This window comes from Perca fluviatilis, chromosome 21, assembly GCF_010015445.1.
Source record: "Perca fluviatilis chromosome 21, GENO_Pfluv_1.0, whole genome shotgun sequence".
NCBI classification, from domain to species: domain Eukaryota; kingdom Metazoa; phylum Chordata; class Actinopteri; order Perciformes; family Percidae; genus Perca; species Perca fluviatilis.
The window spans coordinates 32,447,276-32,474,869 of record NC_053132.1 but is presented as its reverse complement, the minus strand read 5'-3'; the positions used below and the strand labels follow the sequence as shown (position 1 = coordinate 32,474,869).

The 27,594-nt window shown below is 42.6% G+C and overlaps 1 protein-coding gene across 2 annotated transcripts in view; it reads left to right on the top strand.

The window, feature by feature from the left end:
- Positions 1 to 27,594, top strand: part of LOC120550790 (RNA binding protein fox-1 homolog 3-like) — a 1,027,376-nt gene that overhangs the window by 864,830 nt on the left and 134,952 nt on the right. For both annotated transcript variants that reach the window (XM_039787629.1, XM_039787628.1), the window contains exon 7: positions 13,944 to 14,090. In XM_039787629.1, coding sequence (XP_039643563.1) covers positions 13,944 to 14,090 — 147 coding nt within the window. The remainder of the gene's footprint in view (positions 1 to 13,943; positions 14,091 to 27,594) is intronic.

Below are 27,594 nucleotides of genomic sequence, written 5' to 3'. Positions count from 1 at the left end.
ATATTTGTGTTTTACTGTGAAAAAGTCAAAAAAGAAAAATACAGTGGTTAATATAAAGAAATATGTCATGTTTTCCCCTGGATAGTGTATTAAGGAGCTGTCGGTATCAACACATAAAGCTCTTCAGTCTTTAGAGGGTTAAACTTTAGCTAGAACTTACTCAAGAGCCAATAGAAAGCCTTAAAGCCCCTTGTCCTCACCTCTTCATCAGCATTGTGGGCTACTAGTTAACAAGTAAGCACTTTGGCTTTCATTAGTTGACTAGTAAACATTTTGGACCACACTAGTTAACTTGTAAAGTGCAAATGTCTCTCACTAGTGTCACTAGTAGGCTTTTTGAACATTACTAGTTAACTAGTAAATATTTTGATGCTCACAAGTTAACCAGTAAGGTCAACGGTGGCTTCAACTAGTTTACTAGTAAGCATTTTGGCTTTCACTAGTTAACTAGTAAACATTTTGGACCACACCAGTTAACTAGTAATGCCAAAATGTATCTCACTAGTGTCACTAGTAGGCCTTTGAGGCTTCAACTTGCTAACTAGTAAACATTTTTGCCTTAAATAGTTAACTAATAAGACATTTTGGCTCTCACTAATTAACTAGTGCGGAGAGATTTAGCTCACTGGTAAATGGAATTCATGTTTACTAGTTAAAATGTCAGCTTTTGCAGCTCACTAGTTAACTACTGGGCTTTTAGTGTTACTAGTTCGGTCCACAGGACAACTAGTGCGTCAAAGAGCTGACTAGTTTGGTCTTTGGTGCTACTAGTACGCTGCCTCACTACTAAGTCTTCTGCTGCAACTAGTTAGAGAAATGTTCCACTAGCGGCTGAAAACAAGTGACAAGTAAAAGATTTTGTTCAAGTAGGAAGACAAAATATCCAACTAGTACAAACAAGTGTCCAACTAGTATTGACCAAAAGCCAACTAGTGGAAGAACTTGACATCTGATATCAAGGATATGGAATCAATGCTCCAAGGGCTTGCCATAGAGACTGCTGGACAGGTGCCCCGAGCAGTGGGGGGTTTGGTGCCTTGCTCAAGGGCACCTTGGCAGTGCCTAGGAGGGGAACTGGCACCTCTCCTGCTAACAGTCCACACTCCGTACTTTGGTCCGTACGGGGACATGAAACAGCGACCCTCCATTTCCCAACCCAACTCCCTACGAAGTGAGCTACTGCCACCCCCATTAAAAAAATTGTTTTTATTGAAAATAACATCAGAAGTTACAAGTTGCCAAAGTAACACATAAAGCCAAAGCACTATGCTCACATATTTTACCTGTTTTTTCCCCCCCTCCGTTCAGCCTCAGGCAACAAGCAACAATTTTTTTTAATTAACGTGTATAATGTTAAAACAACAGAGTTATGTAAAGGAAAAGAATGCTTTCATTAAAAAAAGCAATAACAGGAAGGGAAGAGACTTCAAACGAAATGGCAACATGTAATAATAAAAAAATAAGAACAAAAAAGCTGATTGAGCTGAATTAACACTCTCCTCATCAACATTCTTTACTTTTCTATCACTACAGTTTTTCAGTTTGGTTCATCCGGTATGACATCTAGGGTTTCAATTAAAGTTAAAATAAAAGGTTTCCATATTTTTTCAAATTCATTTGGAGAACCTCTAAGTGAAAATCTCAGCTTCTCCAGCTTCACATTGTACAGAACCTCCTTCATCCATCAACCATAAGATGGGGGCAGGACGTTTTTCCAGGTGAAGAGGATTAGGCATCTGGCTAACAAGGTACTAAAGGCCAAAACTGTTAAAGTTCAGGGAAGTTGAGGACCCAAAGGCAGAGAGCAGGCAGGCAGGAGAAAGTTTGAGGTGGAAGATTTATTAGTCCATTAAAACAAAGTACAAATTAACAAAGGGAGTCCTGAAAGCGGCAGGCAAAAAACTAATCCAGAGTGTAGAAAACAAAAACAAGGAATCCAAAAAACAAGAGCAGAAACAAACCAGAAACTTAAGAACAAAGGAAATCCAGGAAGCAAAGAACCAGACATGAACTGACACTGGGAGACAGGAAAGACACGACAGGCACGAGCAAACACAAAAACACACAAGACTACAAACTCTCGACAAGACACACAAATGATCTGACACCGGACAGGGGGAAGACAAAGACTAAATACACTGTCGAGGAAACACAACACAGGTGACACAAGGCTGGGAAACAGGTGAAACACATTAGGGAAATCACAAGGGCGGGAAAGCACAGGAAGTAAAACAAGACAAGACAGAAAACAAGACCGTCAAAATAAAACAGGAAACAGGGCAACAAATACAAATACAAAACAGAAAAAACAGATTACCAAAATAAGACAAAACACGTCAAACCCATAAAAATAGCATGTTGAGACATAGCCAAAAGGCCCTCATCCATTGAGATACCAAAAATGTCAGAGAGGGGATTTGGAGCTATGACAATATTGCAAGTTATTTGCAGTGTGTCAACAATTTTGGACCAATAGCTTGTTAGTTTTGGGCATGGCCAAAACATATGTAGAAGATTTGCAGGGGATTGACCACATCTGTTATAGACATCTTGAACATCTGGGTGTATTTTTGACAATTAGTGTAGTAGTTAGTGTAATGAATCCAATGTATAATTTTGGAACCCATGTCGGGCGAAAATTGAAGAATTATGAACAAGATCAAGAATATTGCCCCACTGTTCATCATCAATGCTAAGCCCCAAATCCTTCTCCCATGAATGTCTAGTATGATAGGGGAAAACGAAGCTGACAGACACCATGGAGTCATAGATGTATGAAATAATCCTTTTCCAATCAGGGTCTAAAGTGAGGAGTGTGTCAATTAATGTTTCCGGAGGACAAGGTACTGATTCTGAATGAAATGTCTAATCTGAAAAAAAAAAGGTTGGATGTAGGCAGCTGAAATTTGATAGACAAGTTTTTAACGGACATAAATATGTCCCTGCATATAAATTGTTAAGTGACCCAATGCCCCCTAAGCAAGCAGCTACCTACAACAACAATAAAGACATTGAGGAGTATTCAGACACTGTTACTTCCTACATGTAACCACCACCCAAACCATCACAACCCGGGCTAACCAGAAGCCATGGCTGACAGCAGAGGTCCACAGGCTATTGAGGGCAAGGAATGCAGCCTTCAAAGCTGGGGATACAGCTGGCCTGAGAACAGCAAGGCTGCAGGTCCAGACAACAGGTCCAGACAACATCCCTGGTCGTGTGCTGAAGGAATGTGCAAAGGAGCTCAAAGATGTCTTCACAGACATCAGATTTGGGCTGTTTTTCCATCGTGCTTCAAAGCCACCACCATCAAACCTGTTCAAAGAAGCCATCTCCATCCACTCCCCCATGATCATGAAGTGCTTCGAAAGGCTTGTCATGGCTAATATAAAATCCATTCTCCCCTCCCCTTTACAGATAGAACAGGTCTAGACCACACTCTATAATTTACAAAGCCCCAACAATTCCAGCAATTACAGTAATTCCCTCAAGAGCAAGCAGTGTGACAATGGCGAGGAAAAACTCCCTCTTGGGAAGAAACCTCGGACAGACCCAGGCTCTTGGTAGGCGGTGTCTGACGGTGCCAGCTTCTTCATTATTAAAAACTTCATTAACTTCATTATTTAAAAATGTTCTTGGGTCTGTGAGTACTTGGGTTCTCGCTATACTCAACAGCTCTCTGCAATCTGGTTGTGTCCCTTTATATTTTAAACATGCATGTGTGCAGCCACTTTTAAAGAAAACCAACCTGGATACATCACTGCCGGAAAATTATAGGCCCATTTTGAAAATACCTTTTATCTCCAAAATTATAGAAAAAATTGTTGCTAAACAGCTCACTACTGTTCTGAATGCTCTTCTTAGAGTGTCCAACGATTTATTAATGTCCTCTGACAAGGGTCAATGCTCTGTTTTGGTGCTGCTGGATCTTAGTGCCGCTTTTGATACAGTGGATCATAACATCATGCTTGAAAGACTTAAGCATTGGGTTGGTATCTCAGGAAGCGCCCTGGATTGGTTCACCTCATATCTATCAGACAGAAGTTTCTCGTTGTATCTTGGCCCCTATTACTCAGAAACCGCGGCCCTTTCCTGTGGGGTTCCGCAGGGCTCTGTGTTAGGTCTGCTTTTATTTGCATTGTACATGCTCCCCCTGGGACATATAATTAGCCAAGTTGGAGATATTTCTTATCACTTATATGCAGATGACATCCAGCTGTATGTCTCTTTTGAGCCAGAAGACACTGACAAAGTGTTGAAATTGCTTAGATGTTTCAATTTGATTAGAGGGACTGGCGGCAAACAACTTTCTACAGCTCAATGAAAATAAGACCGAAGTCATTATTGTTGCTCCGGACCCTATAGTTTCGAAGATTAGTCAGCTGCTGGGCTCCTTGTCCTCAGCTGTTCAGTCCAAACTGAAAAATCTTGGTGTAATGTTTGATAATAACATGTACTTGGATCAACATATTAAATCTCTGACCCGCACATGTTTCTTTCAATTAAGAAACATTGCCAAAATTAGAGGAACTGTTTCACATTCTGAGCTTGAGATGATTATTCATGCTTTTATTTCATCTCGGCTTGACTACTGCAACTCTATTTTCACCTGTCTCAGCAAATCATCACAGGACCGTTTACAACTAGTCCAGAATTCTGCTGCAAGGCTGCTAACCAGGTCTAGCAGGATGTCACACATTACTCCAGTTTTATACTCATTACATTGGCTTCCGATTAACTACAGGATCAAATTTAAAGTTTTGGTTCTGACTTATAAACCTTTGCATGGTCAGGCTCCAGCGTATATCTCGGACCTGCTCCATTCATACACTACAAATAGGCCCCTCAGGTCTTCTAACCAGGGATTACTGGTTGTCCCACGCACCCGTTTAAAGACTAGAGGTGACCGTTCCTTTGAAGCGGGGGGGGGTCCAAACCTGTGGAATGCGTCGCCCTATTGCCTTACGTTCTGCAGTCTCTGTTGAAGCTTTTAAAAGCAGCTGAAGACGCACTTGTTTAAATTTGCTTTTGATTCATTTATGTAAAATGTTGCCTTTTAATGACTGTTTTTATTCTTTTATCTTTATTGTTGTATAATTCACTATGTTTTGTACAAATTTTTATCTTGTGAAGCACTTTGTGATTCTGTCTGTGAAAGGTGCTATATCAAATAAACTTAATATTATTATTATTATTATTATTATTATTATTATTATTATTATTATTATGTGATGAACAGTGGCAATAATAGTCACATTAATAATGGAACAGTGACTTCAAATGGTAGTCATAGTAGTTCATGTCATATCAGGGCGCTGCAGGGCGTTACAGGATGTAGCATGGCCCAGCAGAGCATGGATGGACGTAGCAGTAAGCAGCAGGGTTCAGCAGGACGCAGCATGACACTGCAGGGCACCGCAGAGTTTAGCAGGGAGTGCAGCAGGACCACGGCGACAGCTGCAACCAGGATCTTGGTGCCAACATTCTCCAAAGAAATACGCTGGGTGAAGAAAAACATAAGGACTCCGGGGAGTAAACTCCCCAGAAGCTAGGATTAATAACAAGCATTTCTGGGACGGGATGCACACAAATGGTAATAGAAAGGGTGAGGAGAGAAGAGCTCAGTGTGTCAAAGGAAGGAATTCCCCCGGCAGTCTAGAACTATAACAGCATAACTAAGAGAGACAGGTCAAAAGGAGAGGTAGCCTGTTTGGGCTTGGAACTCTCCCCTGCCGGATTGGGCTGTGCTGGCCTGCCTCCCTCTACTTTTGTTACTCTGACGACTATGAAGAGAAGCAGGTGGGCCGGGTTAGGCGGACGCTGCAATTCCTCATTCCTTAACTATAAGCTTTATTAAATAGGAGAGTTTTAAGTTCATTCTTAAATGTGGTGACAGTTTCTGCCCCCCGAACCCAGATTGGGAGCTGGTTCCATAGGAGAGGAGCCTGATAACTGAAGGCTCTGGCTCCCATTCTGCTTTTAGAGACTCTAGGTACCACAAGTAACTCTGCATTCTGGGAGCGCAGTGCTCTAGTGGGACAATAACGTATTAGGAGCTCTTCTAGATATGATGGTGCTTGACCATTTAGATCTTTGTAGGTCAGGAGAAGGATTTTAAATTCAATCCTGGATTTTACAGGAAGCCAATGCAGAGAAGCTAATACAGGAGAAATATGATCTCTTTTCTTAGTTCTTGTGAGAACACGCGCTGCAGCATTCTGGGTCAGCTGGGGAGTCTTAAGGGACTTATTTGAGCAACCTGACAGTAGGGAATTACAATAGTCCAGCCTGGAAGTAACGAATGCATGGACTAGTTTTTCAGCGTCGTTTTGAGACAGGATATTCCTAATTTTGGCAATGTTACGAAGATGCAAAAAGGCTGTTCTTGAGGTTTGTTTTAGATGGGCGTTAAAGGATATATCCTGATCAAAAATAACCCCTAGATTTCTGACAGTAGTGCTGGAGGCCAGGGCAATATGATCCAGAGTAGCTATGTCTTTAGATAATGAGGTTCGGAGGTGTTTAGGGCCCAGCACAATAACTTCAGTTTTGTTAGAGTTTAACATCAGAAAATGATAGGTCATCCAGGATTTTATATCTTTAATGCACACTTGAAGTTTAGCTAGCTGACTGATTTCTTCTGGTTTGATTGACAGATATAATTGGGTGTCATCCGCATAACAGTGAAAGTTAATTGAGTGTTTCCTAATAATATTACCAAGAGGAAGCATATATAAGGAGAATAGAATTGGTCCAAGCACTGAGCCTTGTGGAACGCCATGGCTAACTTTAGCGTACTTGGAGGATTTATCATTAACATTAACAAATTGAGATCGATCAGAGAAATAGGACTAAAACCAGCTTAGTGCAATTCCTTTAATGCCAACTAAGTGTTCCAATCTCTGTAACAGGATTGAATGGTCAATAGTGTCAAATGCAGCACTAAGATCTAGTAAAACAAGAATGGAGACAAGTCCTTTGTCTGCAGCAGTTAGAAGGTCGTTGGTAATTTTCAACACTGCCGTCTCTGTGCTATGATTCTTTCTAAATCCTGATTGAAAGTCATCAAATAAATTACTGCTATGTAGAAAATCACATAACTGATTAGCAACTACCTTCTCAAGGATCTTGGATAGAAAGGGAACATTAGATATAGGTCTATAGTTTGCTATGACCTCAGGATCGAGGGTGGTTTTTTTCAGAAGAGGTTTTATCACAGCTATTTTAAATGACGGTATGTGGTACATAACCTGTTAATAAGGACATATTGATCATATCTAGTAATGAAGTGTTAACAACGGGTAACGCTTCTTTGAGTAGTCTTGTTGGGATGGTGTCTAAGAGACAGGTAGATGGCTTAGCTGAGGATATCTAAGTATATGTCGGGAATAGTCTCTTTCTAGCGGTCCTGCGTTTAAAGGTGAACCGTTAGAAGTTGAGGGCAAAAGGTGATAGATTTTATCTCCAATTGTTATAATTTTATCATTAAAGAAGCTCATGAAGTCATCACTACTCAGAGCTAGAGGAATAGATGGCTCAGTAGACCTGTGACTCTCTGTCAGCCTGGCTACAGTGCTGAAAAGAAACCTTGGGTTGTTCTTATTTTCTTCTATTAGTGATGAGTAATAGTCTGATCTGGCCTTTCTTAGGGCCTTCCTATAGGTTTTGAGCCTTTCTTGCCAATCCAAACGAGATTCTTCCACTTTGGTGGAACGCCATTTACTTTCGAGGTTTCGCGAGATTTGTTTTAATTTGCGAGTTTGGGAGTAATACCAAGGTGCTAGTTTCCTTTGCTTCATCGTCTTCTTTTTGAGGGGATCAAAAGAGTCTAAAGTCGTCCGTAGGCAGGTCGTAGCACCGTCTATAAATGTATCAATTTGAGAGGGACTGAGGTTAACGCGAAAGTCCTCTGTTATGTTAAGGCATGACATAGAGTCAAGAGTGCTGTTGGAATATCTTCCTTAAATTTAGCTATAGCACTGTCAGATAGGCATCTAGTGTAGACGCTTTTATCTAATTTAGTATAGTCAGGTAGTAAGAATTCGAAAGTAATTAAAGAGTGATCTGATAATACCGAATTCTGCGGAAATATTATTAAATCCTCAATTTCAATACCATATGCCAGCACAAGGTAGAGGGTGTGGTTAAAACAGTGCTTCGCCTTGTGCACACTCTGACTGAAACCGATTGAATCTAATAATGAGTTGAAAGCAGTACTAAGGCTATCATTGTCAACGTCCACATGGATATTAAAATCACCTACAATAAGTACTTTGTTTGATTTAAGGAATAAACATGATAAAAGCTCTGAGAATTCATATAAAAATTCAGAATACGGACCTGGAGCCCTGTATATAACAACGAATATAATTGGCTGTAATGTTTTCCATTTAGGATGTTGAAGATTAAGAACAAGACTCTCAAACGAGTTATATTTTAGTTTAGGTTTAGGATTAATTAACAGGCTTGAATCAAAGATGGCTGCAACTCCCCCTCCTTGGCCTGAGCCTCTAGGAGTTTGAGTATTAATATGACTGGGAGGAGTGGCTTCATTTAGACTAACATATTCTTCTTGGCCCAGCCATGTTTCAGTAAGACAAAATAAATACATTTTATTATCTGATATGAAATCGTTTACCAATACTGCTTTAGAAGACAGAGATCTAATATTTAATAGTCCACATCTAATTTTCCTATTTTGTTCTATCGTTGCAGTCCTTTTAATTCCAATTAGGTTGTTAAGTATAGCGCATCTTTTGTTTACCTTTGATTTAACAGATCTGAGCCGGGGGACAGACACAGTGCTTATTGGACTATGAGTGGGCGACTGCTCCAACGGAAGCACAGAGGGGCGCATTGCACTGCACCTCAATAATTATCAAACTTGGGTTGTCATGGTTCTCAGGAACTCTTCCTTTTATATTCCACATTTATATTCCACATTCTCTACCTTTAGTTTTCTATACTGTCGATTTTTGTCTTACATTTAGAATTAATTACTGTATTGTACATATTACTTATCGTTTTTAATTGTATACATTACCTATCTTTTCATTTTACATAAACTTATCTTTTTATCTTTATTTGTATATATTACTTATCTTTTATATTATACTTGTACATGTCCTTATTGCAACATGGCTCGGAGAGAAACATTTTCAATTGCTCTGTATGTCTGGCACATATTGCAGAATTGACAAAGTTGACTTTACATGACTTTGGATGAATAATGTCATTATAATAAATCCAATTAATAAATTAACTATTTGAAGATAAAAAAAATTTCCCCTCTTTTTTGCATGGGCCAGTAAAACCTTTATCTACCCCAGGCCAGTATGTTGGACACTGCATGAAGAGCAGACTAATTCCTGCATTGGCACTGAATGTAAATCATGTGGTGTGGAATTGTCCAATATGTACATATTGTACTACAAATGGTGCACGCAAGTTGCTATGTTTCGAACCACTACCCTTCACTGTTCCTCTCTGCTTCGTACCCACTCTCTTCCTCTCCACTGCCCATTATAATGTATGCTTTGGTGTAGACATGTCACAGGTTATTTAATGTTTTTCTTCCTCATAGACAGCTTCCTTAATCTTCCAAGACACATATCAATGCCATAAGAGTAGAGAGATAATAACAATACTAATAATAATTGTTATGGTGAGTGGAAGGTAGAGGACCCAAATGCAGGTAGAGCAGGCAAGCAGGCAGGAGAAGGTTCAAACTGAGGATTTATTAACAAAAGGCAGGGAACAAACCAAGAAAAGGGATCCAAAGGGCAAACAGCAAACACAAGGAGTCCAAAACTGAGGCAGGCAGGCAAAAGGCAAAGTCCCAAATCCCAAAAATCTCAAGAAACAAGGACAACAAAAAAAACACAAGGAAGATTCGAAACCCACAACAACAGGATACAGACAGACTGACAAGGCAAAGACAAAACGATCTAACAAGACACAAAGGGAACACAGAAGCTAAACACATGAGGTAATGAGTAAATCAGGAACAGGTGAGACAACAGGTGAAACACATCAGGGCGGGGCAGGACAATCAACAAAGGCGGGAAAACACAGGAAGTAAATTGGACAAGACAGGACAGAAAACCAGACTATCAAAATAAAACAGGAAACCCAAAAAACAGACAGAAAACATGAAATCAACTAAACACAGAAACTTGACACAACACAAGGGAGAACAGAGAACACAGGAATTAACCAAAAACTACACAATACCTACACAGAATAACCAACAAAAACATACATACAACATACAGAAAACTACAAGGAAGCAACAGAAATAGCACAAAACACAAGGCAAAATGCTGAAACCATAACAAATAATAATAATAATACATTTTATTTAAAGGTGCCTTTCTCGGCACTCAAGGACATCATACAGGGATACATAAATCATTAAAAGAAGCAAAAAATAAAGAATACAACAATAATAAAAACAACAGAAAGAGACAGAGCAATTGACATCCAGTGGAATAGGCAGTTTTAAACAGATCTGTTTTGAGTTGCAATTTGAAATGGGGGAATGAATCAATGTTTCTAAGTTGGGGTGGTAATGATTGCCAGAGATGGGGAGCAGAGCGGCTGAATGCTCTGCTCCCCATGGTGGTGAGACGGGCGGAGGGGACAGACAGGTGTATGGAGGAAGAGGATCTTAGGGTGCAGGAGGGAGTGGGACGCTGGAGGAGATCAGACAAATATTTTTAGGTTGTGGATGGCCTTGAATGTAAACAGGAGGACTTTGAATTGGATACGGAACTGGACCGGGAGCCAGTGGAGCTGTTGGAGGACAGGAGTGATGTGGTGGATGGAGGGGGTTTGAGGTATGATGCGGGCAGCAGAATTCTGGACTAGTTGGAGTTTATGGAGGGATTTGTGAGGGAGACCGAAGAGGAGAGAGTTACAGTAATCCAGATGGGAAGTGACGAGACTGTGGACAAGGATGGCGGCAGTGTGGGGGGTAAGGCAGGGGCAGAGGTGATTGATGTTTCGTAGGTGGAAGTAGGCAGACCGGGTAATGTTATTGATGTGGGGTTGAAAGGATAGGGCGCTGTCAAGGATGACACCAAGACTCTTAACCTTGGGGGAGGGTGAAATGGAGGAGTTATCAATAGTGAGAGAAAAAACTTTCGGTTGTGGATTTGGTGCCAATGAGGAGAACCTCTGTTTTATTACTGTTTAATTTGAGGAAGTTTTGGGTAAACCAGGTTTTTATTTCAGAGATGCAATCAGTAAGGGAGGTGGGCGGGAGAGTGGATGAGGGTTTTGTGGAGACGTAGAGCTGGGTGTCATCAGCATAACAGTGGAAGTGAATGTTAAATTTGCGGAAGATATTGCAGAGGGGAAGGAGGTAAATGATGAAGAGTAGGGGCCCAGGACAGAGCCCTAGGGCACACCTGAAGTGATGGAAGATAGCCTGTGTAGGAGGGTGGTGTGACAGATAGTATCAAAGGCTGCACTCAGGTCGAGGAGGATGAGGATGGTGAGGAGTCCAGAATCAGCTGCCATAAGGAGGTCATTGGTGATTTTGATAAGTGCTGTTTCAGTGCAATGGAGTGGGCGGAAACCGGACTGGAACTGTTCATACAGGTTATTGTGAGATAGATGAGAATGGAGTTGAGAGGTAACTGTTTTTTCAAGGATTTTGGAGATGAAGGGTAGATTGGATACTGGACGGAAGTTGTTGAAGTTAGAGGGGTCAGCACCAGGTTTTTTCAAAATTGGGGTAATGGCAGCAGTTTTGAAGGATGTAGGGACAGTTCCAGTGGTGAGAAAGGAGTGGATGATAGCAGAAATGAGGGGGACCAGGGAGGGAAGGCAGGCTTTAACAAGTTGTGTGGGGAGGGGGTCAAGTTGACAAGTGGATGGCTTGGATTTCCGGGTGAGTTCTGTGATTTCTGAAATGGCAGGGAGCTGGAAGGAGGAGAATGAGTGTGTGGATGGGTGAAAGTCGGCTGAGATGCTGAGGTGAGGGATTGATCCAAGGTGCTTGTGGATGTTCTTGATTTCTTCAGTGAAAAAGGACATAATGGAGTTGCAGAAGGAGGTTGTATACAAGTGAGGGGGGAGAAAGTCCTGGGGTTGGGTGATATTGTTAAGTAGGGAAAACAGTGACTTGGAGTTTCCTTTATTGGCAGTGATTATACTGGAGTAGTAGTGGGTTTTGGTGCTAACAATTGAGTCCTTATAATGTAAGATGTGATTATTGTACATGTATTTTGAATAGTGAGAACAGTTTTCTATGAAGATGTTCAAGTTGCCGACCTTTGGCTTTCACGAGACAAAGATTGGGGGTGAACCAAGGGGCGGAGACGGTAAAAGAAACAGATCTGTTTTTTTAACGGAGCAAGGGAATTAAGAATATTATGGAGTCCAGTGTTGTAATGAGAGACCAGATCATTGGGGGTGGATATATTGTGAGTGTCAGGGAGGTAGGAGGAGTGGATACTTGAAGTGAGAGGGGCGGGGTTGATATTCTTTGTATTCCGGAAAGAAATAAGGCATGGTATTTCACTGTAAATGAGAGGAGAAAGTGGTCAGTTATGGGGAGTTTATGAGCTGTAAGGTCAGAAGGGGTGACACCAAAACAGCAGATTAAGTCCAGAGTATGTCCTTTGGAGTGTGTGGGAAAAGTGGTATGTTGCTGACATCCAAAAATCTCTAAGCAGGAGGTGAAGTCTTTGGTGAGAGGCAGATATATATTGTTCATGTGGATATTGAAATCGCCCAGCAGTATTATGTTTGGTGAGAGAGAGGATAAGTGGGTGAGAAAAGAAGCAAAGTCATTAAAATATTCACTATTCAGGGAGCGGTAGACAGTAGCAATGATGGTTGGAGTGGGACCAGACAATTTGCAGACAACAGAGTAAAACAAGCTGGAGACAGGCACAGACACCGGCGAGACTTTCCTCTTCTCGCTGTAAATTATCGCGAGACCTCCTCCCCGGCCGGAGCCACGGCGTTAACAGATGTAAACAAACCCACTAGGAGTGGATTCATTCAGCTGAAAAAAGTCGTTGGGCTGTTGCCATTGTCTCGGTTAAACAAAGAAAGTCTAGCTTACAATCGGAGATGAGGTCCTGGATGAGATGTCCCTTGCCTGTCAGTGAGCGGATGTTGAGCAGAGGGAAGTTGAGTGAGGTGTTGTCACAGCTGGTGGTGGTGCTAGTCGACCGAGCTAGGCAGGCTAACACGCTGTGGTCGACAGCCCGGTTGGTGGAGCGTGGAGGGCGACGAGAGCTGGACCAGCTGGACTTTATTGCTGTTGAGCTGCTGTGGTGGAAGGCAGGACCCACGGTGGATATATCTCCGGCGGGGCTGGAACTTCCAGCCTGGAAGGCGATGTCCGGGTGAAGGTAGAGAGCCTCTGGCGCAGGTCCAGGCAGGTGACAGCACAGCCGGAGCAGGTCAGTTTCTGAGTCTGAGTCTGAGTCTAAACCCGTCACTAACAGGTGAACAGGCAGTAGAAAGAGCCAGGCAAAGACAAACAAGATGTATTTCCTACCGGCCCACATTGTGGATGAGGACTTAGGCAACGTTGATGGCCAGTGAAAATAACAGGTGAGGCTCAAACCGGAACAGAACAGGTGAGCTAACAGTGAAGACTCACACAATCGGTAGTGCTGGCAGATCGTAGAAGTATTCCAAATGAAGGCAATTACACTGTCCGATTAGGTAATAAAACCATAAAATTAGTCTTTCACCTTCACACACCTCTACTTCCTGAATATGTTAAGACATTGTTCTGTCAATCCTCTTTTATTGTACAAGATCTATTTTTTCATGTCACTCCAGCTCATTTTAGTATTTAACGGGAGACATCACGCTGAACAACCTTGCCTCTCACCTGGGTCTTTTCTTAGTCCTCTCAAGACTTTTCTTTACCATGACAGGAACTAATCTGTGGCATCCTTTGTGTTTCCCTCCAGCAGGCAGAGGAGGTTGCACAGACGGAGGGCTCCCAGCAGCTCCACCTGCAGTCCAGCGATTCGTTGGAAAAGCAGCAGCCAAAGAGGTTACATGTCTCCAACATCCCTTTCCGTTTCCGAGACCCTGACCTCCGGCAAATGTTTGGGGTGAGATGACAACTGCACCATACTCAAATGCACACACACAAATGCAATGGACTGAGATACCATACACTACAGTATATCCAGTTGGAATGTCATTCACCTTACAGCACTGTACAATACTGCTGCTCCTGGCTATACTTTTCAAGAACAGAGTAGTAAATGCAGTCAAAACAAGATAAATAATAAAGAAATTCAATACTAGAATTATGAAAGCGAAGTCAAACTAAATCATAAATGGGAGGCCAAGGACAATTGTGAGTAGATGGCATGACTTAACCTATAGTTTAGATGAAATTGTAAAGTCAATAATAAATGCATTAGAACCGTGGAGGAAGATGGCGCCGTTGTGTGTGTTTTGCCGCATACCTCTGCTGAAATTGTTGTTGATTTTCCTGTTCCTACTACTTGTCACTCGAAATGTGTACTGCTGCTGGTGTATGACCGCCTGACCCATTTAAGTATCTGTAATTCTGCGAAGAAAGTGCCGATCTACGGCTCTGGCTGACAGTCAAATACGCCGCTGCCTTTCCTGGCATCCATACCGGCTTATCTATGGCAACAGCCCTTCCTGGTGCTGCGCAACAATCGCTGCAGGAGACGCGACAAGAGAGGCGGAGTTCATGTTAGGCCTAGAGCTTACATGGCATCATCCTCCACATGCGATCTGGGCCATCCATTTGTGGGGTTTTGTGTGGAGTACATCGGCTGCAATCAGAATCAGCTTTATTGGCCAGGTTTGTGCAAATAAACAAGGAATTTGACTCAGGTTAATCTTTGCTCTCAGATTACAACACTCACTTAACATATAAGAATAAAAACAGAAAGGACAGTGAGAATATAAAAAATAAATAAATAAATAAAATACTGTTAAGTATACAAAATAACAATACAATAACATTTAGAAATTTACAAATACTATACAATAACAATTGAAGAGAGAGAAGGAATAGTGCTGAGATTTAAGATATAAATATAAATATAGTGCAAGGCAGATTAGTGCAATGGTAATATATTAATAACAATATTGTAATTGTAGGATTGAAATAGACATGAGGTAGATGAGCAGAACAGTGTTGATTGACTTTGTTCAGTGTAAGAGTGGGGGCTATTTCTGAGTGTTCAGCAGAGTTACTGCTTGGGGAAAGAAACTATCTTTGTGTCAGCTGGTTTTAGCGAACAGTGCCCTGTATCTCCTACCAGAGGGAGGGAGGTTGAAGAGTTTGTGACCAGGATGTGAGGGGTCTGCAGAGATTTTTGCTGCCCTTTTCCTGACTCTGGACCAGTACAGTACAGAAAGTATAACCTCTGCTGGGCCTTTTTCTGGACAGAGTCAATGTGGGGAGACCATTTTAGGTCCTGCGAAATGGTTGATCCCAGGAAGCTAAAGGAATCCACAGTGAACACTATGTTGTTCTGGATGGGGGGGGGGTATGGACAAGTCCACTGTCATCTCCACAGTCTTCTTGGGGTTTAACTCCAGGTGGTTCTGACTGCACCATTGGACCAGCTTTTCCAACTCCTGTCTGTAAGCAGACTCATCACCATTCTGAATCAATCCTGTGATGTCCTTCAGGTGGCTCAACACCAGTCTTTCAAAGGACTTCATGACCACAAATGTCAGGGCGAAAGGGCTGTATTCATTTAATCCTGTGATGGAGTGTTTTTTTTGGGACTGGGATGATGGTGGAGTGTTTGAAGCAGGAGGGGACTTTACACAGCTCCAGGGACTGGTTAAAGATCTGTGTGAAGATTGGCACCAGCTGATCAGCACAGACTTGCAGACACACCAGTGGGACACACCATCAGGTCCTGGGGCCTTCTTGATCTTCTGCTTGTGAAAGAGCCGGCACACATCCTTCTCGCGGATCGTTAGCGCAGGTGGAGGCAGGGGGTTTGGTGTTGAGTCATTCAGGTCATCAACCAGTCTAGGATTTTCTGCAAGGTGGGGGGATGGTCTCTTGTAATCCGTAATCTGTTTCCAGCCTTTACAAACTGATGCAGGGTCATTGGCTGAGAGGCTATTTTTTAGTTTCTCACTGTATCTTTTGTTGGCTACCCTGATCTCTTTTCTCAGCTTTTTCCTGGCCACTACACTACTGTAGGCCTCCTCTTTGGCTTGACACAGTTTCCTAAGATTAGGAGTGAACCAAGGTTTGCTGTTGTTGTATGTGCAGAAGGGCTTGGTTTGCACACAGATGTCGTTGCAAAAACTAAAATATAAAAGGTTACAGTGTCAGTGAGGTCATTGAAGTCCGTAGCTGCAGCTTCAAGAACACTCCAGTTGGTGCAGTCAAAGCAAGCCTGCAACTCCAGCTGTAATTCCCTTGTCCATTTCTTTACAGTTTTACATTTGCCACAGGTTTGGAAGTTTTTAGATTTTGCTTGTAGGTTGGGATGAAATGAAGCAGACAGTGGTCATAGAGTCCTAGAGCTGCCCAGGAAACGGCGCGATAGGCATCCTTTAACAGTGGTCCAGTGTGTTTTTGTCCCTGGTGGGAATCTTGACATACTCTCTGTATTTAGGGAGTTCCTGTTGAGTTTGGCACTGTTAAAATCCCCAACAATAATGGCGAGAGAGTCCGGGTGTTTTTTCTCTGTCTGTTATCTGGTTGGCTAGCTGTTCAATTCAATTCAATTCAATTTTATTTATAGTATCAAATCATAACACAAGTTATCTCGAGACACTTTACACATAGAGTAGGTCGAGACCACACTCTATAATTTACAAAGCCCCAACAATTGCAGTAATTCCCTCAAGAGCAAGCAGTGCGACCAGTGCGACAGTGGCGATGAAAAACTCCCTCTTGGGAAGAAACCTCGGACAGACCCAGGCTCCTGGTAGGCGGTGTCTGACGGTGCCGGTTGGGGATGCGATGAACAGTGGCGATAATAGTCACATTAATAATGGAACAGTGACTTCAAATGGTAGTCGTAGTAGTTCATGTCATATCAGGGCGCTGCAGGGCGTTACAGGATGTAGCGTGGCCTAGCAGAGCATGGATGGACATAGCAGGAAGCAGCAGGGTTTAGCAGGACGCAGGATGACATTGCAGGGCACCGCTGAGCTCAGCAGGGAGTGCAGCAGGACCACGGCGACAGCTGCAACCAGGATCTTGGTGCCAACGTTCTCCAAGGAAATACGCTGGGGGAAAAAACATAAGGACTCCGGGGAGTAAACTCCCCAGAAGCTAGGATTAAAACAAGCATTTCTGGAACAGGATGCGCACAAATGGTAATAGAAAGGGAGAGGAGAGAGCAGCTCAGTGTGTCAAAGGAAGGAAGTCCCCCGGCAGTCTAGAACTATAACAGCGTAACTAAGAGAGACAGGTCATAAGGAGAGGTGGCCTGTTCAGACTTGAAACTCTCCCCTGCTGGATAGGACTGTGCTGGCCTGCCTCCCTCTACTTTTGTTATATATTATTAATCTAACAATTATGAAGAGAAGCAGGTGGGCCAGTTAGGTGGACAGTGCAACTCCTCACTCCCTTACTATAAGCTTTATCAAATAGGAGAGTTTTAAGTTCATTCTTGAATGTGGTGACAGTTTCTGCCCCCCGAACCCAGATTGGGAGCTGGTTCCATAGGAGAGGAGCCTGATAACTAAAGGGTCTGGCTCCCATTCTACTTTTAGAGACTCTAGGTACCACAAGTAACTCTGCATTCTGGGAGCGCAGTGCTCTAGTGGGACAATAAGGTATTAGGAGCTCTTCTAGATATGATGGTGCTTGACCATTTAGAGCTTTGTAGGTCAAGAGAAGGATTTTAAATTCAGTCCTGGCTTTTACAGGAAGCCAATTCAGAGAAGCTAATACAGGAGAAATATGATCTCTTTTCTTAGTTCTTGTGAGAACACGCGCTGCAGCATTCTGGGTCAGCTGGGGAGTCTTAAGGGACTTATTTGAGCAACCTGACAGTAGGGAATTACAATAGTCCAGCCTGGAAGTAACGAATGCATGGACTAGTTTTTCAGCATCGTTTTGAGACAGGATATTCCTAATTTTGGCAATGTTACGAAGATGGAAAAAGGCTGTTCTTGAGGTTTGTTTTAGATGGGCGTTAAAGGATATATCCTGATCAAAAATAACCCCTAGATTTCTGACAGTAGTGCTGGAGGCCAGGGCAATATGATCCAGAGTGGCTAAGTCTTTAGATAATGAGGTTCGAGGTGTTTAGGGCCCAGCACAATAACTTCAGTTTTGTTAGAGTTTAACATCAGAAAATTATAGGTCATCCAGGATTTTATATCTTTAATGCACGCTTGAAGTTTAGCTAGCTGATTGGTTTCGTTGGATTGGATTGACAAGTATAATTGGGTGTCATCCGCATAACAGTGAAAGTTAATTGAGTGTTTCCTAATAATATTACCAAGAGGAAGCATATATAAGGAGAATAGAATTGGTCCAAGCACTGAGCCTTGTGGAACGCCATGGCTAACTTTAGCGTACTTGGAGGATTTATCGTTAACATTAACAAATTGAGATCGATCAGAGAAATAGGACTTAAACCAGCTTAGAGCGATTCCTTTAATGCCAACTAAGTGTTCCAATCTCTGTAACATGATTGAATGGTCAATAGTGTCAAATGCAGCACTAAGATCTAGTGAAACAAGAATGGAGACAAGTCCTTTGTCTGCAGCAGTTAGAAGGTCATTAGTAATTTTCACCAGTGCCGTCTCTGTGCTATGATGCTTTCTAAATCCTGATTGAAAGTCATCAAATAAACTATTGCTATGTAGAAAATTACATAACTGATTAGCAACTACCTTCTCAAGGATCTTGGATAAAAAGAGAAGGTTAGATATAGGTCTATAGTTTGCTAAGGCCTCAGGATCGAGGGTGGGTTTTTTTAGAAGAGGTTTTATAACAGCTACTTTAAATGACTGCGGTACATACCTGTTATTAAGGACATATTGATCATATCTAGTAATGAAGTGTTAACCATGGGTAGCGCTTCTTTGAGTAGTCTTGTTGGGATGGGGTCTAAGAGACAGGTAGATGGCTTAGCTCAGGATATCTTTAACATTAATTGTTGAAGGTTTATAGGATAAAAGCAGTCTAAAAATGTGTCGGGACTAGTCGTTCTTTCTAGCGGTCCTGCGTTTAAAGGTGAACCGTTAGAAGTTGAGAGCAAAAGGTGATGGATTTTATCTCTAATTGTTATAATTTTATCATTAAAGAAGCTCATGAAGTCATCACTACTCAGAGCTAGAGGAATAGATGGCTCAGTAGAGCTGTGACTATCTTTCAGCCTGGCTACAGTGCTGAAAAGATAGGCATCTAGTGTAGAGGTTTTTATCTAATTTAGTATATTCAGGTATTAAGAATTTGAAAGTAATTAAAGAATGATCTGATAATACCGAATTCTGCGGAAATACTATTAAATCCTCAATTTCAATACCATATGCCAACACAAGGTCGAGGGTGTGGTTAAAACAGTGCGTCGCCTTGTGCACACTGACTGAAACCGATTGAATCTAATAAAGAGTTGAAAGCAGTACTAAGGCTATCATTGTCAACATCCACATGGATATTAAAATCACCTACAATAAGTATTTTGTCAGATTTAAGGACTAAACATGATAAAAACTCTGAGAATTCAGATAAAAATTCAGAATACGGACCTGGAGCCCTGTATATAACAACGAATATAATTGGCTGTAATGTTTTCCATTTAGGATGTTGAAGATTAAGAACAAGACTCTCAAACGAGTTATATTTTAGTTTAGGTTTAGGATTAATTAACAGGCTTGAATCAAAGATGGCTGCAACTCCCCCTCCTCGGCCTGAGCCTCTAGGAATTTGAGTATTAATATGACTGGGAGGAGTGGCTTCATTTAGACTGACATATTCTTCCTGGCCCAGCCAGGTTTCAGTAAGACAAAACAAATCAATTTTATTATCTCATATCAAATCGTTTACCAATACTGCTTTAGAAGACAGACATCTAATATTTAATAGTCCACATCTAATTTTCCTGTTTTGTTCTATCGTTGCAGTCGTTTTAATTCCAATTAGGTTGTTAAGTATAGCGCATCTTTTGTTTACCTTTGATTTAACTGATCTGAGCCAGGGGACAGGCACAGTGCTTATTAGACTATGAGTGGGCGACTGCTCCAATGGAAGCACAGAGGGGCGCATTGCACTGCACCTCTGATTACTAATATCAAACTTGGGTTGTCATGGTTTATGACCGATAATAGACTATGTCAGATTTTTTGATATGAGAGCGGCTCCGTCCCAGGTGGGATGAATGCCGTCTCTCCTAATCAGACCAGGCTTTCCCCAGAATGCCCTCCAGTTATTCACATAGCCCACATCATTAGCTGGGCACCACCCCAACAACCAGCGGTGGAAGGATGACGTACGGCTGTACATTTCATCACTGGTCAGGTTTGGCAGGGGTCCAGAGAAAACTACTGAGTCAGACATTGTCTTTGCGTATGCACAAAGTGACTCAACATTAATTTTAGTGATCTCCGATTTACGACCATTACCACCTACGTGAAGTATGATCTTACTGTATTTACTGTTCTTTTTAGCCAGCAGCTTTAGATGGGATTCTATATCGCCCGCTCTAGCCCTGGGGACACATATGACCGCAGCCGCTGGGGCCGCTGGCTTCACATGTCGCAGTATAGAGCTCCCAATAACCAGAATTGGCTTCTCAGCGGGTGTATCACTGAGTAGGGAGAAACTGTTAGAGAGGCGAAGATGCTCCAGTTTAGAGCGCCCGTCATCATGTGCACTCCCTGGTTTAGATCTAACACTACGCTTCCCTCGGACAGTCACCCACTCGCCCGGCTGCTAGGGGTCTGCCGGGGGACAGCTATCAGAGGCTGCAGAAGCTACAGTATGAGCTACATGGCGCTGGCTAGCTACGGAAGCATATGATTCTGATTCCATGGTGCGGAACCGAGCCTCAAACTCACTATGCCTTGCCTCCAGAGCAGCGAATATACTACATTTATTACATGTATCGTTATTACTAAAGGAGGCAGAGGAATAGCTAAACATTTGACACACAGAGCAAGAAAGAGCAGGAGAGCGAGAGGAATTAGCCATTGCTAATGGCTAAGCTAAAGTAGCTAACAGCGTTTTAACAATTGTAAATTCAGCGAGTCAGTCGCTGTAAGTGAAGCTAAGTATAAGTGCTTGAGTAGAACAATTGTAATTCAAATGCAATCCAGGCAAATAGCCGCTAATTTAAACAATAAAGCAGAGTTGAGTAAGTTTTTGCTGGAGCAGCAAGCTAGCGTTTGTAACACAGGAACACCGGAAGTGACACAACACGCTTACCTTACATGTCAGCACGTTCAGCAGGTACCTGTTGTAGCGCGTCTGCTATGCAGGCTTGTGGTGGTGTGTAAACACTGACCATAACAAACGAGGAGAACTCCCACGGAGAATAGAAGGGCTTACATTTTATGAAGAGAGTCTCTAAGTTAGGGCTGCACATCTTTTTCAGCACTGTAGCATCTGTACACCAACCTTCGTTTAAATAGAAGCAGATTCCTCCGCCTTTCATTTTCCCCAAAAGCTCTGTGTTGTGGTCTGTCCGGATGAGTGGGAAATCAGGCAGCTGAAGTGCGCTGTCCGGGATGCGTTCAGAGAGCCAGACATTTCAGTTGTGTTTGAGAAGCAGCAGCTCATCCATCTTGTTTGCCAGAGAACGGACATTTGCCAGGTGAATGGCTGGAAGTGAGGTGCTTAGTCCCCGCTTCCTTAATTTCACCAGCGCTCCTCCACATTTCCCACGTCACCAAGATTTTGGTAAAACTTGCTGGGTTTGTGAAAACCGGAGAAAAAGATCCTGTAGAGGTTTGCTGATGTTTAAGAGTTCCTCTCTGCTAAAAGTTACTGGTGAAAGACCACAGAAAGCGTAATAAATGCACAAAAACAAAGTACTAGAAAGTGAAGTACCAAGGCGACCATCCGCGGCACCATCTTGATCATTAATCAAGAAGAGGATTAATCTGCGGCATTCTCCGGGATACAGTTACCGGTGGCTCCATTCAACTGTACCTGACTCCAGGTGCCCACCTTCCCGCTGCTGGAATGTGAAGCTATCCAAGCATGGCTGCGTTCACGGGAATCTTCGCCCGCTCAGTTGTTTCCCAACAGACTGAATGGCGCTCAATTCGCATGGCGCTGATAGACTTTAATAATAATAATAATAATATATATATATAATAAGACTTTTATCCTCAATGACTTTTTTACGACCAGGGTTAGGGTTAGCGTTACCCTATGGCTTTCACAGTTCAGAGACACAAACTGCTCCTACAAAAATAGACTGGGCACAGAGATAGAAGAGCAAAGAAAACAGCAGCAAGCAAGATGCACACTGGCTACAAAGACAACTGTTCGTCACTAGAAGCTGTGATGGAGACACAGTACCCGTCCAATTGACATTCCAGTTGACATTGGAGTGGCACCTGGGGCCCTCCCATTAAAAAATGCCTTCATGCTTGCATCTCTTTATATTTCAATCAGCCAATTCATGTGGAATTAATTTATTGTTGGTGATTTCAGAGCATCTATTACAGAGTTTGTGTGTTGGTGTCGAGGCTCTTAAATCATCACTTCCCATAAGCAAACATCAAGCTCAACACAAAGTAGAATGGGAGTGAGTGTGGTCATTTACTTTACTAATTTATAGACCATACCATTTTAAAACATCTGTCTCAGTAGACATTATGACAACTCCACACTGTAGGTTTTCAGGTAAACCGAATAGAGATGAAAGTATCATGACATTGTTATGCTGCATCTAGTCTGGCCTGGCCTACCAGATGTACAGTGCGCGTCTCTCACACGCCAGATGTCAGCCATTCTCCTACCCTCAGCTATCGATTTTGTGCTGACACGGAATATAACAAAGCACTACGAGGGAAAGGGCTTACGGTTAAACCCCAAACCGTTGCATTACAACCATAACATCATGAAACTGTAACGTATTTCACTTACTTTTTCGTGAGATCGTTTGGCGAAGCAAATTGTATCTTCTTTGTCTCTGTGTATCAAACGGAAGTCAGGAGGACAGGACTTGAATCGGTCACCTGAAAGCAGAGGCACGGTCTTCCCCTACTGGCGGGGGGGTGTAACGGTTGGATTTAAACACTGAACACTTATTAGAAGTGAAATGAAAGAAGTGAATTTTCTTAGTTGTGAAAATCGATAGATTCTTGTTTTAAGTATTTTCACCTAATACAGTTAAAAAAACGAAATCAAGCACAAAAGTACAGTTTTTAGCAAAATTGATATCAGCCTAAATATAAATATATTATCTTGCTATGCTGTTTATCTTACTTAGAATTTATTAGACCAATCATTTTTGAGTGAATCTAAATCAAGTGACTACAAACCTTTTATATGCTACTTCAAAAACTACTAACGTTCCCTAAACGTTAGTTTTTGGTTTGGTTCGAACTAACCTTTAGAGAACCAAAAACTAACGTTCCCCAACATTCCCTAAACGTTCTGTATTAGTGGGGATAGCTCATCCAGGGCTAACCTGAAAAGGGGCATCAAAAAGGCCAAGCATCACTTGAAGAACAACTCTGACCACCGACCCATGTGGCAAGGTATCCAGGCCATCACAGACTACAAAACTACTAACTCCACCCCCCCCGTCACTGACACTTCCTTGCCTGATGAGCTGAACCACTTCTATGGCCGCTTTGATAGGGACAACAAGGAGGTGGCCATCAAGGCTGTGGTCTCTGTAGATCACCAGCCCCTCACACTCTCCACCACCGATGTGTGTGTGGCACTGAGCAGGACTAATGCAGATAAGGCTGCTGGTCCTGATGGTATCCCCGGATGCGTACTCAGGGCCTGTGCTGTGCAGTTGACTGAGGTTTGGACTGACATATTTAATCTGTCACTAACCCAGGCAGCTGTGCATTAAAACGACCCCCATCGTGCCGGTTCGCAACCTGGTTCTCAACACCAAGAAGACCAAAGAGCTCATTGTGGACTTCACGAAGTCTAAAGCCAGCACACACACCCCATCATCATCAACAGGACTGAGGTGGAGCATGTCACCAGCTTCAAGTTTCTGGGTGTCCACATCTCTCAGGACCTCTCTTGGACCCTCAACACCTCTACCCTGATCAAGAATGCTCACCAGCATCTCTTCTTTCTGAGGAGACTCAAGAAGGCCCACCTGTCTCCTCAGATCCTGGAGAACTTCTACCGCTGCACCATCGAGAGCATCCTCACCAACTGTGTCACAGTTTGGTATGGCAAATGCTCTGCCCATGACCAGAAAGCACTGCAGATGGTGGTGAAAACGCATCACCGGTTCCTCACCCCACTGGAGGTGTTATAGGTCCACATCCAGCAGGTTCAGAGGAAGGTTCTTTCCTGTCTGTTGTTTTCCGTCTCCCTACTGAATTCTAGCTCTGCATCCCGGTGACAACCAACCAACTAAGCCCCCAACCCCCCAACACCCATTTATTCTGCTCTTATAAGGTAACTGCTAATACACTACACATTTATGTTCAATTTGTATTACTCTAAATCACCATCTGTAAACCAGCTGTATACTACTGTCTACACTACACTATATTTCTTGTCCTGTCTATGCACCACCTGTCTATACTTTGTATATCACATTGCACTTTTCTGCTCTTTTTGCACTTCTGGTTGGACGCAAACTGCATTTTGTTGTCTTTGTACTTGTACTCTGCACAATGACAATAACGCTGAATCTATTCATCCATCCATCCATCTTCGTCCGCTTATCCGGGTCGGGTCACAAGGACAGCAGCTCCAGCAGGGGACCCCAAAGATCCCTTTCCTGAGCCACATTAACCAGCTCTGACTGGGGATCCCGAGGCGTTCCCAGGCCAGGTTGGAGATATAGTCCCTCCACCTAGTCCTGAGTCTTCCCCAAGGCCTCCTCCCAGCTTGATGTGCCTGGAACACCTCCCTAGGGAGGCGCCCAGTGGGCATCCTAACCAGATGCCCAAACCACCTCTGGCTCCTTTGGATGCAAAGGAGTAGCGGTTCTACTCCGAGCTCCTCACGGATGACTGAGCTTCTCACCCTATCTCTTGTACCCTTCTTTCGGTCATAACCCAGCCTTCATGACCATTGGTGAGGGTAGGAACGAAAATTGACCGGTAGATCGAGAGCTTTGCCTTCTGGCTCAGCTCTCTTTTCGTCACAACAGTGCGCACCCGCTGCGCCGATTCTCCGACCAATCTCCTGCTCCATTGTCCCCTCATTCGCAAACAAGACCCCAAGGTACTTGAACTCCTTCACTTGGGGTAAGGATGGATTGACAAGCTTATCAGTGTGATAATTGATGACTTGATACCGGCTGTTATGTACAAAGAAAATAAAATTTAATAAATTGGCTTAATAAATTGTTGATTGGCAACAATCTGGACCTGTACACCTCCAGGACCCTGTGGCAGGAGGCTGTGGTCCATCAGGACCAAAACCTCACGCCACAAGAATAGTTTATTTTCAACATACAATATTAAATTAAGTTAACTGTCCACACAATACAGTAATGTGAGCTATTTAAATTAGCTAGATACATAGTTACCAGCGTATCGATGTGTGTATTTTGTCCATATCAAATTCCCGCCAATCGGGCCCAAAAGGTCCCAGTTAGAGGTAAATACCGTAAACCTATTCTTTGTAAATCTTTACAATCATTCCCTGAAAGAACCAAGCAGGCCTGCCTTGTTGCACAATCCAAATTGTCTTCATAACTTACCATTTTCTGCGAATAGCTTGCTAGCTCGAAGTTTGATGATGTTTCCCGAAACCAACAGAGTTTTACAATGCGAGGTACATCCGGCAGAAGATACGCAGGCAATAGATGTTCCAGTGATTATCCTGTAAATGAATTGTTACTTCCGTGATTGCTCCTGTGCCGCAGAAAATTCCGCCGGATGTCCCTCTTTTCGGCCGGATGTCCGTTACCTTCTGCTTTCTTTGCAACCTCTCGACTCTGCTTTGTGTGTAGAATGACGTGCGGGAGACTCCTTTATTTATTACGCCACCATGGGCCCATTTCTTGTCTGAATAGGAACATAGTAGGCTACATACTGGTCAGTCATACAGTTGGCATAAAGTAGTTGACACGGAGGACACTTGGGCACGTCTCTCATAACTGGCAATGATTAAAAACAGCTATACAGAAGTTATAACAAATACAATATTATGCAAATATGTACCTAAATAGGAACAGAGTATGTACTGGTAAGTCAAACAGTTGGCTCAAAGTATTTCACACGCAGCACACTACAAAAGAACAGCATATTATTTTAGCACAGAGGCTAGCTAGAAAGTGCATCATTCACATTTTAGCACTTGACCCACTTGTAATAAATCACAGTGCACATATGTATCATTGTTGTGGTTTTTCCTGTTTTATTTTGTTCACTGATGGCTTGTTCCTTGTCATTTTGTTCACTGTTTCCTGTTTTATTTTGTAGTCTCTGTTTCTCTTGTATGATGTCTTGTTTTACTTCCTGCGTTGGGTGTTTTCCCGCCTTTGTGATTGTCTGCCCTGATGTGTTCCAACTGTTCATCAGCCCATACACACATTGATATCAAATTGTAGCAATAATGGCAAGTTGAATGACATAGTATATAAACCTTGTTACACACCTAATACACCATGGCAAATTCCTCGCAAGTGCAAACTTACTTGGCAATATTTCTGATTCTGATTCAAAATCACAAAACATGTGAAAGAGCCCTTTTGAAGTTGAGGAGATTCTTCATGTCAGATCAGTTTATAAAAAAATCTTTTTTCCCATGGGACTTTGTTTTACCAACATCATTGTGCTTCCAGATAGAACTTAGATCGGGCCCAAAAAATCAAGCCTGACCCAACCTGACCCGACACATTAACTGGAATTATGAGCCCAAGCCCGATTTCAACCCAACACTTTTTTAATACGTGGGCCGTTATAACTGACGTTTTCAACTACAATTCAGAGTTGTTTTAACTGCAGAAAGCTGTTTAAAATGATCTTAATGAATAATGCAACAAGAGTGAAGCATGTAAACTGCGCTGTTTGTTTATTCAGAATGGAACGGATCGCAAAAAAACTCAACGCATTTCTCTGTGAGGGCTTGCCTCGCCCTCAGGGGTAGCCTATGCTTGGAGAAGTAACAAAAGAGGACGTTGAAGGCTGACTATCATCTTTTCTGCCATGGCGAGCCTGCTTCATGTGTCTGTTCATCATTGAAGTCCCGCATTTTATTTGCTGTCATAGGCGAGCAGCGTGCCGCACTTAATACACTCAACAAAGCCGACACATATGTTGTCACTGCCCACAACTTGTTTAAAATGGTTCCATACCGCCGACTTTCCTCCAAACTTGCTCAAAGGTAATTCTCCTGTTTTTCTCTTTTTCTTTACATCCTCAAGCTCCATGTTGCACTTAAGCTCCACAATACAGCACAGCAGCCCTGGTGTGATGCGTGAGAGAGGAGGAGACTCCGCGCATCACACATGTTGCATTTTGTTACTGAAG